At 40.8% G+C, this 15,431-nt stretch overlaps 3 protein-coding genes across 6 annotated transcripts; 2 read left to right on the forward strand and 1 right to left on the reverse strand.

Moving 5' to 3' along the window:
• Positions 1–2,088: 2,088 nt before the first annotated feature.
• LOC103971442 (probable polygalacturonase) lies at positions 2,089–6,402 on the forward strand. Of its 4 annotated transcripts, none has more exons than XM_065090038.1 (6): positions 2,089–2,377; positions 3,393–3,710; positions 3,935–4,055; positions 4,163–4,337; positions 4,435–4,505; positions 5,354–6,402. In XM_065090038.1, the coding sequence occupies exons 1-6, from the start codon at positions 2,330–2,332 to the stop codon at positions 6,016–6,018; spliced, it is 1,398 nt and encodes a 465-aa protein (XP_064946110.1). In that variant the 5' UTR covers positions 2,089–2,329; the 3' UTR covers positions 6,019–6,402. The 4 variants fall into 4 exon arrangements, with proteins under 4 accessions (XP_064946110.1, XP_018675819.2, XP_009383737.2 ...); XM_018820274.2 differs by having other exon boundaries at positions 2,091–2,361; XM_009385462.3 differs by lacking the exon at positions 2,089–2,377 and adding an exon at positions 2,384–2,625.
• Positions 6,403–9,206: 2,804 nt separating this feature from the next.
• On the forward strand, positions 9,207–9,933 carry LOC103971440 (uncharacterized). Its single transcript, XM_009385459.3, has one exon. It carries the CDS (start codon positions 9,241–9,243, stop codon positions 9,718–9,720), a length of 480 nt encoding a protein of 159 aa, XP_009383734.2. The 5' UTR covers positions 9,207–9,240; the 3' UTR covers positions 9,721–9,933.
• A 155-nt stretch (positions 9,934–10,088) lies between these two features.
• Positions 10,089–15,374, reverse strand: LOC103971439 (protein disulfide isomerase-like 2-2). Its single transcript, XM_009385458.3, has 11 exons — positions 15,125–15,374; positions 14,134–14,218; positions 13,791–13,888; positions 13,634–13,689; positions 13,349–13,466; positions 13,218–13,245; positions 13,020–13,111; positions 11,604–11,760; positions 11,398–11,522; positions 10,415–10,514; positions 10,089–10,310 (listed from the first exon to the last, which is right to left on the reverse strand). Exons 1-11 carry the CDS (start codon positions 15,283–15,285, stop codon positions 10,242–10,244), a joined length of 1,089 nt encoding a protein of 362 aa, XP_009383733.2. The 5' UTR covers positions 15,286–15,374; the 3' UTR covers positions 10,089–10,241.
• Between the last annotated feature and the right edge of the window lie 57 nt (positions 15,375–15,431).

A 15,431-nucleotide genomic window follows, 5' to 3' on the forward strand; every position in this document is an offset into this window, starting at 1 on the left:
TTATGAATTCTTAGTCAATAGAACAATAGTATTGAGATGTATTACAGATACATCCACAACTTGTAGCCTATTGTGACACAAATAACAAGCTGCAACTTGCTCCATTTCTTTCTTTGTCCCACTGGATCTTTGATTAATAAATAGTTTGTCAATGATCTATATTCATTTAGATGATACAAACATAACTATGCATTGTTACTTTTTTATTTTTTTTTGGAGGTTCATGTGCAAAAAAAAAAGAAAAATTCATTAAAATTGAATAAATTAAAATAATAAATATAATACTTATCAAACCTGATTTTTCCATGGTAACCCTCTTCTTACTCTAACTGACTCTTATGATGATACCACGTCTTGCCTTAAATGATAGATACATTTATATGTATATTGATCGTACTATCCATCGACTCGGTACGACATCATCGCACCTTATATGATAGATATATTTATATGTATATCTATGAATGACTTAACATAACATTAAAATGCTAATTGATGCATAATATCGAGTAGAGAAATACTTAATTCCCTATGAAAGGTTGTAGGCAAGTAGGTTTTCCCTAGATATTTTTGAGACGTCTAAGGATCAATCGAGCATCAGATATTATAGTGATTTTTGATGTTTTGCTCGAGATAGGAGTAAGGATATCAATGGAGCAAGACGGATGAGGAGTGCCCTCCCCGTCCTTACCTCCATTCCCATTTCACCTCTCATCCCTACTTCATTTCCCATTTAAATAGAACGAGTAAGAAACTCACGAATTTTTTTATATTTTCTTAATTAATTTATTTATTTAAAAAAATATATATATTATTAAGATTAATTAATAATATCAAAACTTACGAATAAAAATCCAATTAATTGAATAGAAATTCTAGCAATATCATATCTGTTATTACATCACGTCAATTGACGACCATTAAAACTCGAATTAATCAGACCCAAATTAATTGAGGAGAAATTCTAGCAATTCTGGTTCCGATGCTTCGTCCGATTTCCATGACCCCAGTCCTCTGGAGTATTATCACTTCCCTTCTTATGATTCCTCTCCCCTACGTCGTTGGGAGTTCTGGATCTACATGGTCAGGAGGTAGAGGCACCATGTCCTTCTCCACTGCCGGAGGAGCGCTGACCGCCAACCAAAGCAGGAACGAACGTTCTCGGAGAAAGAAGACGGTATCGGAGCACCCATCGCGTCCTATAGCCGGCATGGGCTTTTGCTCATCCCGTTCCTTCATGTGCGTCTGTCTTCGTGGGAGTCCAATGGTTTTCCCGCGGAAATCCGATGAAGCATCATGGCCGTCCGTCTGATCCGCCGTATGGTATCATCGTCATGAAGAACAACTGTTGGATAATACCGTCTGATCGGGAGCGCTTTGTTGGAAGACGGAAAGGCTACGCATCACAGGACCCGATCTTGATCGAACCCAACCTAGCTCGATCCATGTGTGGACGGCCAGACCTTACCTCCCACCGCAGGGAGCCCACCGCCGGGTCCCACGTGTGCGTCGTCGTCGCCGAGCTGCCGTAAGTGATTAGGAATAAAGACGAGAGAGAGAGAGAGAGAAGCATGTGATGGGTAGGAGGAGGAGGAGAAGAAGCAGATGCTGCTGCCGCCGTCGTCGATGGCGGGTGAGTGAAGCCAGGCTAGCATTGGCGGCCATGATTGAAGGCGCGACCCCGCCACCTCCCCTGGCAACCCACATGGGTCGCGCAGACCCATGCATAATCTCTCTACCCCACAGCCTCTCTCTCTCTCTCTCTCTCTCTCTCTCTGTAGTGTTAATCGGTGGCTTTTAGGATTGCATATATAACATTTTCCATGTTGAAAAGCACAGGAATTTCCCCGAAAACTTCATCCATCTCAATCTTCCCACAATCTACGATTGGTTCTTCTTATTTTCTCATCTTCCTATTTCTAATTCATCGCAGCGGACGATCATATATTCATATCTGTATACATTTGATATTATATTGACTGGATCTTGAAGCAAGAAAGGAAGAGTAGGTCCCTCGATCGAATACAAGCTGTCCTCGCCATGTATTGTCTCTTACACACACAATGTAGGTAGTAATGTGTGTCAGCTTGATCCTGGAGCTGTCACCTAAAGAAATGCCCACACTTGATGATTAGGAGGCAAATATTTATTAGAAGATTATTTTGCTTCTTGGCATGGTTTAATTTAAATGTCCTCTTCCTCTTTCTTTACTTCTTCCTCTTCTTCTTCAGACTAAATTGTCTGAGCATCCAAGGCAAGAAGTTGGAAGGCGATTTAAGGAGTCCAACCCAGAAGCCACCCTCTGCTCCTCGTTGGTTCTCGTCACCAGATGATCACATGTACTCTCGGGAGAAGCCGGCGGTGGGTCTGCATCTGGGTGATTAAAAAGATTAACTTGGTCATATACAGTAACTTAAAATAGTATTGTGTACTCCCGGCGTAAACAGGGGAGCTTGTGGTCTTTGTGCCCGCTTGGTTTCCTCTTCTTCTTCTTCTTCTGCTTCTTCTTCTTGCCTCTTCCTCCATCGTTTTTCTGCCCCGTCTTCCTCTTCCTGCTTCGTCTTCGCCTTCTCTGTCTCGTAGAGACATCCCCTGGCAACCCACATGGGTCTCATGAAGAGGCTCGTAAGTACGTTTTTCCCTTTTTCTTTTTTCCTTCCTTCCTTCCTCCTCCTTCTGTTTCCCTTTGTCTTTGTTGAAGGAACGCATTTGCTTGTCTGTAAGGAAGGTATGGTTATTGGACTTATGCGAAGATGTGATCTTTCTTGCTTGGTGTCGTTTGCTATGCGTTCCTCGGTTGTTCGATGGTGCGGTGATCCGGGTGTTTTTGGATCGAACACGATTCAAGTGTTTTCTTAAGATGCTTTTCTTTGAAGCGATCGCTTGAACTTTGATTTGGTTCCTCCACTTGTGCTTCTCTCCATTGTTTCAGTTAAGAAGAAGCCATTTTGATCATTTGGGCCTTTTACTTGGTTTTCTATTTGCTGGGCATCGCTAGTTTTGCATCATGTGATTCGGAAAAATGGGAATCGGAAGTGTGTTTGACGAACTGGACAAGTGTGACATGAACTATGGCCTGTGTCTTCGATACTTGCATCTACTGACATCAGTCAACGAGATTTTGCTTTTTATCTGCAGTAAATCCAGCGGCGGAGATTTTGTAATGCATACCCACCAATGTACCAATTGGATTGTCCTCGATTCATTGTCAGATGGGCTTCCCTTCATAGTAATCCATCTGATTGTCATGAGATAGCATAACTTCACCTGATTATGCTTTGGCCTCAGAATGATTGTTGAAATTACTTGATGGTTTAGGGGCTCAGGGAAGAACAAGTGCCACTTTCTGGTGCTAATTTTGTGGTTTTATAATACTGCTTGTCTTTCTGCAGGAAGTAGTGCTTTTACTTCTGGCAATTGCCGTTGTCGTCCAAGGCAATGGAAGGGGTGGTGATGGCTATTGCAATCACAAGCGCGGTCCAACGCCAAGACCACACAGTGTCACCATTACAGAGTTTGGGGCAGTGGGAGATGGAGTGACCTCCAACACTCTGGCCTTTCAGAATGCAGTTTTCTATTTGCGATCATTTGCCGACAAGGGTGGTGCTCAGCTGTATGTTCCTAAAGGGAGATGGCTGACAGGAAGTTTCAACCTAACCAGTCACCTCACCTTGTTCCTGGACAAAGATGCTGTTATAATTGGCAGTCAGGTCTTAGCCGTGCTGCATAAACATCTATATCTTCGTTCATGTGCATCCTTCATTTCTGATTGTGAACGATCAATCCCCCATCATAATTTGCTTCTTGTCAACATTGCTAACTTTATGCCTGTACTTTCTTAGCTTTCTAAGAAAAATTTCCAGCTATATCATGCAAAGTAGTGTACTATTTGCTACATTAAAATCAAAATTTCTGTGTCTTATGTTCATTTTAGGATGCATCTCACTGGCCTGTTGTTGAGCCTTTGCCGTCTTATGGACAAGGGATAGACCTTCCTGGTCCGAGGCATCGCAGCTTGATAAATGGATACAACTTGACGGACATAGTGATAACAGGCATGTTTCTTTCCGATTTTGGTAGACCGATGCTGTTGTTCCTTTTTTTATGAGTTGTGTAGCCTTGGCTTCTTTGCATGCTTTGCTCAATTTGATTTGTGGAACAGGTGATAATGGGACTATTGATGGACAGGGTTCTGTCTGGTGGGAGTGGTTCCACTCCCAGACCTTGAATTACAGTCGTCCTCATCTTCTTGAACTTGTGAGTTCCAGTGACATTGTGATCTCAAATTTAACTTTCTTGAATCCCCCTGCCTGGAGTATCCATCCAGTCTATTCTAGGTATGTTCTAAAACTAGTTGTTTATTATTCATTTGATTTTGTCAAGAAACTTTGAACACAACTACAAATAACTTTCTTCTGTCTGTGATGCATGCAGCAATGTGGAGATCCAGAACGTCAAAATCCATTGTTCATCTGCTTCTTCATATACTAATGGTATAGTACCAGGTAAGGAAACTCAAATTTCAGCATACATGAAGCTATATTTTGATGATTTTCTTCCTTTTTGTATCTATGCTTGTAATGTACAAAACATCTACAAGATTTATTTTCAAGTTCATATGTAATGATTTATATGTTACTATTTTTTTTATTCAAGTCATGCTATGGTGTTCTACATTTTTTATCTGTGCTGCTCTACAGCAAAAATTCATCATCTTGGTCTTGGTCCATTATAATGACACAAATATATGGGAAAGTAGACTTTGAATTGCATGTTTACTGATATGACAATGGCTGAAACAGTGCATGATTTGCTTTGGTGTATGATCTGTAAGACCCTTATAATTCTAAAGCTCAAGGCAATATCACCTTGGAAGTGAGCAGCTACTGTTATCAAATCGGAACGCGACTAATGTGACTTCATTCTACCTAATGTGACTCATCCAACATAGACTGCAAACTACCGTGCAGTAGATGCTCTGCTCAAATATTAATCTTTCTGAAAAAAGTTCATTTCCTAGAATCTGAGATTTCGCCTCTTCCTATATCTTTGTACATGTTGTCCAGTCAATTTTTTCCTGTATCATGAGTGAAGTTCTAAGATAAGATATTATACACTATACCGTTGTTTCATTTTGAAGAACATAGAATTTATAGAGCATTGTTGGTCGGTCGGTCGGTCGGTCGGTCTAAATTCCAGTATCTATGCCCACAATGCTATTTCATCTCTGACTATACTCTGAACTTGCTACATGCACATGCCCTTGAATCGTTCTTTTGGATTGTAAAGGTCTGCTACTATACTGCTACAAGCTGCAAACTGATCCTGCATCTATCTTACCTGCTTGCTTCAGATTCATGCTCGAATTGCTGCATCCTAGATTGCAGCATCAGTGTTGGACATGATGCCATTGCTCTGAAGAGTGGTTGGGACAACTATGGTATCTCTTTCAACAGACCTTCCTCAAACATTCACATCAACAATGTCCATCTGCAGACGTCCCTCGGTTCAGCACTTGCTTTCGGCAGTGAGATGTCGGGCGGGATCTCAGACATACAAGTCGAGCAACTCCATATCCATGATTCTTTCACTGGTATAAAATTCAAGACCACCCGTGGACGAGGTGGCTACATCGAAGATATTATCATATCAGATGTGGAAATGGAAAATGTTCACGAAGCATTTCAAATCACGGGCCATTGTGGTGCACATCCTGATGACCAATATGATCCAGATGCTCTCCCGATGATCAAGCAGATCACCATAAAAGATGTGGTCGGCACCAATATCTCGATCGCTGGATCTCTTTCAGGAATGGATCATGGTCCCTTCAGTGCCATCTGCCTTGCAAACATCAGTTTGTCTGTCACCTCAGGTGCTTCCAATTCTTGGATTTGTTCCAATGTTTCTGGATTCTCTGAATCAGTCGTTCCACAACCATGCTCTGATCTGAGTTCGAATTCTTCTCTCTCCTGCTTTTCCCTCGAAAACTTCAATGCTCTTGTGGATTTCCAATAAGATATTTTTGCATGCAATTATCATTTGTTTATTCTCTTTCAGCTCATCATTGTCTTTGCCAATTCTTTCCAATAAATCCCGAGAAATTCAAGTTTCGGTACCCCTCCCTCCATCACCCGTCCAATGTGCTTGTTTGTACAGCTAGATTTCTTCATTCAGTGTCTGTAAGAAAAAATTTTTGGTAGTAGTTGGAATTCAGATGTTTGATTGTGCTGTCATTGGCTGTTGCTTTGTTCAATCATCATCAGTAGTTTGTATATTCTATCCTGTGTACTGGAATTCAGGAAGGAGATTGTAGTGGCCATGGAATGAGATGGCTTATGTGTGCCACATGGCTTCTTGATATCAATATAAAATAAGGTGGTCTGCACAGGAGTTCATCTATGGCTGCGGTTGTCGCCTCTTTTTGGTTCTTTCTTGTGTTGCTCACATTATGCTGGCAACTCATGTAGCAGCTTTAGACAATGGATTCCAGCAAAGGAATTGACAGGGTGTGTGCTTCCGACATCATATTTACTGATGAAGGTGACCTAAAATTCTTAATAATGCAAGCTTCCTAATGATGCAGTATGATTACAATCAAGGACATTGCAGCAAGTTTATACATGAGAAAATGCAAGCTTCCTAAGTGTATCTTCTTGTTTGGTTAAACCTAAGATCTTGTCATGCAGCTAAGAATATTCATCTTATTAATGGCAGCTCAGTGCCTGGGTTTATGTGTATACAGTGACAGAAAAACCTCTTCTTTTCTTAAAGCTATGATTACCTATAATCATATTTCTTGAAGCTCCTCTTTTTTATGAAGAGGAAGAAATAGTACTTGTTCTTCCAACCTCTCAAAGCAAGTTCCATGAATGCATCCTTTTTTCTATGATGGTGCTCCCAGGTACTAGCAATCATAACATCATAATGATTGTTTCCAGCTTTTCTCTTACACCCACACAGCACCCAACCTTGGCATCATCCCCCCCTCTCTCTCTCTCTTAAGATAAATGTTGAAGATGAGATTCAGTGACAAACTATTTAGGTCACTGGTCTTCACCTTGGCATCATTCTCGATCACTACCACATGCATGTGTTTCTCGAAGAGCAAACACAGATCTGTTGTACACTATTGAAGTACATTCTAAAACTCAGATTTGCATCAACCATTTCTTAGAAGTTGAGTCATAACAATGACCTAATGATCTCTATACGATCCTCATGTATAAAATTCATCTTGTTCTTGTTGGATATTTTTTGCTCCATGGAAATGGAAGCTCATAATTCCACCTTATTCAGTGTTATTAGACCCAACTTCTAACTCGATTGATGGATTATTTGATGGTCTAGTGTTGATCTGGATGCTCCCATTTGACTCAATTACCTTAATAATTTTTTTTATATTTTTCTAGGACATTTATGCTACATTCGATATAGAAAATATATAAGAATCGTATAGTACAATTATAGGAAAAAATATATTTATAATCATATAAGATAATTCATGTTCCATTAGATAGAAAGTTGGTCGGTTGTCATTATAACGAGCTGTTAATGAAATAGCCAATTCATTGCTTTTGTTTGGAATGATTTCAAGTCGAGCGAATAAGAGACGTGACACAACCAACCATTTTGCTCTCTCATGAATGGGCTCTCACGCAATCACATAACACAGCGCGCCGCTCGGAAGTAGAGTTAGGCCGCGGCCTGGTTGCTGCCACCGGAGGACTCCTGACGCTGAAGCCTCATCTGCTCGTAGAACCGGGCGATGAACTCCTCGGCCTTCATGTCGATCGCGTTCGGAGCCCCGGCGTCCGCCTCGGTGCTGTCGTCGGCATCGTCCAGCAACTGGAGATCCTCCGCGGACGCGTAGCGGCTCATGCCGTCGCTGGAGGAGCACGAGGGCGAGGGCGAGGGCGAGGGCAGAAGGTACGCATCGTGAAAGGACTCGTGCCCGGCGGGCGGCGGCGGCGGTAGCAGAGGAAGCGGAGGGCGGTACTCGAGCGGGAGACCGAGAGGGCGCATGCTGCCCACGAGGGTCTTCAGCATCCCGTCGGCGCCCGTCGGGGAACCCAGGGTAGCATCCTTCTTGCTGGCGGAGCAGCCGCTGAGCGCGACGATAGCGGCACGGAAGATGCTCAGGGTGCTCCGCTTCTTCGCCGGCAGCGTGTGGCGGGGAGTTTGGGCCATGATGGTGACATCTTTCACCGGTTCCCCCTCCTCCATGAAGGAAGAACCAACAAGGGAGAGGAGGGGGGCTTGTGTTCTTTTAGCTCTAAAGGCTACGGCGAGAGCAGACGCAAGTTTATATCTGCCATGGCGGTTGGGTTGGAGGAACGTATTTGTGGTTTCAAGTTGTTTATCTTGTCAAAATGACAGAAATGGGCTCTTCTTGATGTCTATTTCTCATGGAGTGATTGCAGGTGGAGGTGGTAAATATGCGTGGGGAAGGGGGTCAAACTTGGAATGCTGACGTCAACGCGTCCTATTTTATTGGTTGTGGACGGTGGAGGCGATGGCAACTGTCGCTGTAGGTGGCAGAGGAATAGGTGGGACGTGTGGTCACGGTTGAGAGTTTAATTCTGGGAATGCTGCCTCAGTTTTAATGGGTCTCCTCCATCTCTCTCTCTCTCTCTTATATATATATATATATATATATATATAAAAGAGGGGAAGCTCAACAGCACTGTCAAAGAACACTTTTACGCTTTGACAGAGATGTATATCTCATGTTGGTTTGCTAAAGTTATTCTTTAATATTTATTAACCATAGATTTTTTTATAAAAAAATAAAAAAAAATATTTTTTAAAAATTTTATTAATCAAATGATATACATGATGTTTACAACGTAGATTCAAACATCATTTATATAGTAACACACTGACCAATGATGGAGTCGTTTGAGATTGATCATTTACGTTGCATGTGATATAAATAATGATAGCCATGGAGTTCTTCCAAGACCCCATTGAACCTAGTGGATGCCAACCAATCAATTACCAAGCACACTCGCGTAACTAACACACAGCTCATTTTAATGTCCTTATGCTACGAGGCCAAAACAGTCCACGCCACCCCATGTGAAGCACAACCGCGTTCCTTGCGGTAAACCGTGGAGGCTCCCGCCGCCCCCACATAGTCCACGGCCTCTACAAGAACCAGCTCATCATTCCAACAACTTGCTGCCTATATACTCCTTCCCTTCCCTGATCACTTCTCGTCCATCTCTTGCTTCTGCCATGGGGAAGAAGAAAGCCTGCTTGGCTCGGCGTGCGTGGAACCTGCTGCGGATGGCCCTGATGTGGACCGCCGAGGGCGGTGCCTTGACGCGGAGGCTGACGGCCGACCTCGTCAGCCGTCTTAAGAGGCTTGGAGAAGCCGAGACGCCCTACAAGATGCAGCTCCGCCATGGGGAGCGGGAGCTGTCGTTCGACGAGACTCCCACCTTCAAGTTCAGGATGCGCCGGCCTCGCTTCCTGTGCATCACTCCGCAGGCCGACGACGGCGACGACGAGGATAGCAACATGGCGAGCTACTTCGCGCGGCAGGAGACGAGAGGCAATGGCGACGAGGAAGAAGAGGCTGCGTGCGGTCGAGAGCAGGAAGGCATCGACACCAAGGCGGAGGAGTTCATAAAGAGGTTCCATCAGCAGATGCAGCTGCAACGGCAGATGTCGTTGCTGCAGTACCATGAGATGCTTCTTCGAGGCATCAGCTAAAGGGAGCAATTAAAGATGACGGAACCAAAAAAAGTTTTCGCTCTCATCATATAGTTGAATCAGAGAACATTTAAGATTGTGCCGATGTGAATAAATAGCCTCTCAGGCTTCCAAACCGTTGTGGGCATAACTGGATATCGAACTCTATTTGTTTTTGTTTTTTCCCATGAGCTGGATATATATAGAACAATCAAATCATGCTTTACAAACTGATATCAGGCTGTGCCTTGAATTAAGGAATCCGAAGACAAAGTTCCAGCTATGCGAGCTACCAAGGCAACAGAAGCATTGCTTCCCAACTTTTTTTTTTTTGTTGTTCTAAAAACAGGTCATTTGAGTAACAGTTCAACCATGACAAACAAGATCAGTTGAATTGTAATGATATCAATAACAAGATCGGATGCTAAGTCAAAAAGATAAGTTCATTAACAAGTGGAGTCTGTAACATGAAGAACCCTATTCCCCATAGTAAAAGTATCCCCTCTCGTTGACACAGAAAAATCTTAGATGCCTCCATCAGCTTAAGCTGCAAAAGTGGACAGGATGTTCTTCTTAATGATGAACTCGTCCGCCTTGGAAGCACTAATTGACTGTTGCAGTAAATAAATCATATCCATGTTAGTATTTTCAAAGGACTAGATGCAAGAGATTCACTTTCGATCACAAAAAACACAAATTTCTTTTTTTTTTTCACCTTTTCCAACATGCGTTGCAGCCTCTCGATTTCCTTCTTAGCATAGTCAGAACCTTTTTCGATACAGCTTTTTGCAGCCTTCAAGTAAGTCTTGCCATACCTGAATTTTACAACCAGAATATAACCGGAGGACCTTAAATCCCAGCACAATTCTTGAAGCCAAAGTATTGTATTGGTAATAGCATACGATAATAATTGTTGTCATTTGATATGTTTTAAGTACATGTGTATTAGCCTTTTCATCTTTTATGGTGTCCTAGGTGGGTTGGCTGGGCTCGTTTGGTTGTCCACTGTTACTTCTCTCTCTCTCTCTCTCTCTCTCTCTCTCTTCCTTTTGGGAGCTGATGGAGGGTGAATAATGGACTGTAAAAGATGCAAATACAGTAATCATAAAAGGAGACATTGCTGATAAGTGCAGCATCACAGAAAGTCAACAAAAGCATATGCATGAAAAGAGGCTTAAGGGAGAATGTTTGGGTATGTGACAAGCAGATACTGTTAAAAGAGTAGAAATATTGGAGCAAGTTGGTAATGCATTTCAGTGGCTACCATACAAAGGACGAAATCTTGTTTTGACATACGGTTACCATAGCAGCGATCAAGTAGTCCGAAAGAGCTATGAGATGCAGCAAATGGCTGTAAAAAAGGTCAGATTTGTAAAGTTGATGGTTTATAATCTTCAGATGTGCATCGTAAGTTTCTTGAAAGAACCATATTATGGAACAAAGTTAATACAAGAAATCTTACCACTTCAATCACAAACAACAGATGGAATACTATATTGACAGACAAAGTTAACAGTCATTTCTTATTAATCAAAATAATAGAACATAAGTATATTAGTAATAGAAATAGAGAAGATAGATAGTAAATGAAGTACAACACTAGCATTACCGTAGAACAAAAGAAAAACAGCTGACAACACATTTTCTAAGTCACAATCAACAGTACTGCTATAGTTATTACTAGAAAAAATGCATTACCTTGCAGAAGAACCTGTTAGTTTTCCAACCTCCTCTTCCATCTGAGATAGAATCGCTTTTCGTGCATCATTTGAAGCAGTCGCAAATTCCTTCACCAAAGCATCTAAGCTTGCTACAATGCCAGCCTACATTAGTTAAACTGCACTTGTTAAAACAGATTGTAACAAGATTTGTAAATTCCATCCTATGTAATGTATGACCCACACCTGTGAAGTAAGTTGGCCATTCGCATCACGACTGGTGCCACACTTCTCATTCAGAAATTTAACAAAGTCATCTAAATCGCGGCCACCCTCATAGTCTTCACCACCTTTGTTGCTTTTAGGGAAAAACTTCAATGTAGGATAACCACTTACTCCGTATCTGAAAGACAGCAGGTTACCAATTACAATTTAGCCTTAACATGGTAAAGATTAAAATTATTGTCCTACTGCATATAAGATCTGAGATGCTTAAATAATTTCTATTACATGGTGAAATTTCATTTAGAATCAGTCAGGAAACTATTAATTATACTAAATCTAAAAATCCAACATTATGTCATAGTCATTGAAGGATCATACAGCAAAAAATCCACATCTTATTTTGATAATGATCACACAAAAATTCATAAAAACCTTAAACATGACAGTTAGCAAAGGCATCACAAACATTTTTTCACAAAAAAACATTAATCATAGTTGAGACTGCACAGAATTTCATTTCAATAATCAGAAGCTTAAAACTTATTGTAGTCCACTGGCATTGACGGAACTTGGTGTAAGATTTCCACAAGATAAATATGGAGGTTAAAAAAGAGAGGATATCCACGTAAATATGGATGTTAAAAAGAGAGGTTACAATAAGCAGCATGAAGGAAAAGACACAGGAAAAGACACACCAGGAGAACCAAACCAAGCCCATGTTGTCAACAGAACTGATCACAATGAGTACCATCACATAATGTATGAATAATTTTTCATAATGAGTACCATCAACATCAACTATGTGCTAAAAGCGACCAAAACAACATGGTGAATGCAGAATTCAGTAACAAATTTATTGCTCACTTTTAAGTAGAAATTGCTGGTTCTCGTATAAAGATAACATTATGGGCGAAATTCAAAACAACTACACTAAAAATTTAAAACTATGATCCAAATACTAGAGATAGGGAAGTCTTAACCAGCTAGCATTTTCACACATGAATTGATACACCCGATACAACCCAAGGCTCCTCAAAATAGAATCCAATCTCTAGGTATATTTTCAGAATATAACCACTGTTATTGCTGAAACATGTCTAAAACACCTGAAACCCCATAAGAATCAGTCCACCCTATGTTTCCCCTTTGATCCCCTAGAATCAGTTCCAGGAAGCCATCAGATTAAAAACAATCGAATGAAGCACACAATATGGCACTATATTCTTGCTCTCAAATAACTTATTCAAGAATAAGGTCGAAATGATAATTATATAGCTAGGGCAGATGATAAACATTGAAAGCTCCAACCTAACTGTCTTGAACTATGAACAGACTAAACGGTTTCTGGCAACTTCCTGCTAATTCTAAGCAGATGACATAGATTGAAATGTCATATTGGATTGGATTAACTGAATTAATTGCATACTTCAAACTTACTTTTCTGCTAAATCCTTGTATTTGTCAGCATCCAAGTTAGCTATGATAACTTCCTCTTCCAATTTATATGCATTGGCTACCTTCTCATAAGTCTGCATTGAATAAAACATACCAGGTTTAATAAGCTACATATATGACGGATGTGATTTAAGCAATCTGCTCTAGCATAAGCAATTTTGTTCAATTTAATATACTCACAGGAGCAAGATGCTTGCAGTGACCACACCTGTTGACATATTAAAATTTTGACTTCAATTGATAATGTATAAGAAAAGCTACTTCATGCAATTTATCATCCACAAAAGAGGAGCACTGAAATTTAAACTAACCATGGTGCATAGAATTCCACAAGAACATCTTTCGTTTCATCAAGGACGATTTGGTCAAATGTCTCCGAAGTTAAAACAACTACATTGGAGGGAACAGTCGCCAACTTCACATTTGTTCCTGAAGTAAAATAATTTAAAAAATCAATCCAAGTTATCGAAGACTAGTGATGATCTTTGAAAGTGATGATCTATGCAAAGGTTGGCATGTATTTGAAACAAACCAGAACTAGAGCAATCTCTAAGAGTTATAATTTATACTAACAGCATATCAGATCTAAGTTGTACCTCCTTCAGTATTCACAAACTCAACAAGTGCTTCTGCAGTTCGTGGGCCTTCATATCTACATAATTTCAAGTAATTAGGGTAATTAGTATCATATCCCAGAAAAGCATATGCAGAAGTGTCATGCTGGATGACTAAGAAAGCAATACAAACACTCACTTTTTTGGTTCAAGGGAACCTTTGGGAAACCACTGAATTGTTGGGTATCCTGAAACCCCATACTTGCTGCATAAACTCTTGTGTTCATCGCAGTCGACCTAAATAGAACAAATGGAAGCTAAATTAAGATCAGAGGCATGGTAACAAGTTCTAGAACAGTTTAATCATGAAACGTCCTGCCTGTATGGCCAAGGGGATGTTTTTTCTTATTATCATTTAACAGGCCACATCATAGACAAAAAATAATTAGCAAGGTCAGGGATAAAGAAACATGGAACCATGAGCATGAATTATCTAACAAATATCCTAAATTCATTAACAAGACAATTAACATAAGACTAACCTTTCCAATCACAACAGATTTAGCCTTCTTAAAGCTTGAGCCAAGCTTTTCATATTCAGGGGCAAGCTTCTTACAGTGCCCACACCTGCAAACAAGAGAATACTTAATAAGCAGAGACTACAGTTATATAATTGAAAAAGTAAAAAACTGAAACTTTTAAGTTATACAAAAAAAAGATGTCTTTGCCTACGATGTTTTAGTTCCCAAACAGAACCTCATCTCGGTTATCTTCTTGGCTACTTTTCATCATCTTAGTGAATTTTATCACCATAATGGGACACTTAAAGAAACTCCAAAGATCAAATAAGAAACCAATTAATCTTGGCCAAGGTTTGACATACCGAAACGTATCACTTGGTATGAGCTGTATATATCGGTCTGACAGAAGATTAGTATGAGCAGTACGTCAGTATATGTACCATATGTCAGTAAACTCGGTACATACACAACTGATGAATACATCAGACCGGACAGTAAATGCAAACTATGATCTTGGCAACGTAGTGTATCCGAAAATAGCAATTTCACACCAAATAAGTCAATAATTAACCCATATTCTGTCATTTTTTTGGTCAAACCTGAACATTTCCGTTTATAATACTAAAGCGCCCAATTAAGCAGTGTTTTCCAAGGCGTAAGGGCCACAAATCGGATAGTGATGAAAGATCACTTCTTCCTAAAATTAAATTATAGAAGGAAAACTGAAGAAAACAATTCAATGGATAGAACGCTGAAAAAAAGAGAAAAGAAAGACTAATCATGCGCTTTGTCAAAATCAAGTCAACGCCCGATCTAACATGAAACCGACGAGATCCACCCATTAGAAGTGCTAAAAAAACGCACGAAAAATAGAATTATTGTAAATTTCACGATCCGATCAAATACTCTTCAGAAAGAATTGAATGGCTGCGAAAACTCAAGCAGATTCACCGATCAAGGAGAAACAAGAAGAAAAACAGCACTCATCGAGAAGTGAAGGCTTCGGAGGTACCAAGGCGCGTAGAACTCGACGAGGGCGCCGCGATCCTGGCCAACCTCCTTCTCGAAGTTGGCCTCAGTGAGGACGACGACGTCGCCGTCGGCGAGGGCGGAGGCAAAGAGCAGACCTATGGTTAGGGTTCCGACAGCAAACCAGATCTGAGATCTCTCCATCTCTCTCTCCTCTGTTCTCTGTTCCAAGAACGCAGTGTCCTCTTCTTCCTCCGATTGCTCGTCGTGGTTATAAGAAAGCAAGAGGCGGCGAGGGCTTTGCCGAGATCCAAGTACTAACTGCGAGATGCGACGGACTGGTAGATCCA

The sequence above is a fragment of the Musa acuminata genome, chromosome BXJ1-11, assembly GCF_036884655.1.
Source record: "Musa acuminata AAA Group cultivar baxijiao chromosome BXJ1-11, Cavendish_Baxijiao_AAA, whole genome shotgun sequence".
Classification (NCBI taxonomy): domain Eukaryota; kingdom Viridiplantae; phylum Streptophyta; class Magnoliopsida; order Zingiberales; family Musaceae; genus Musa; species Musa acuminata.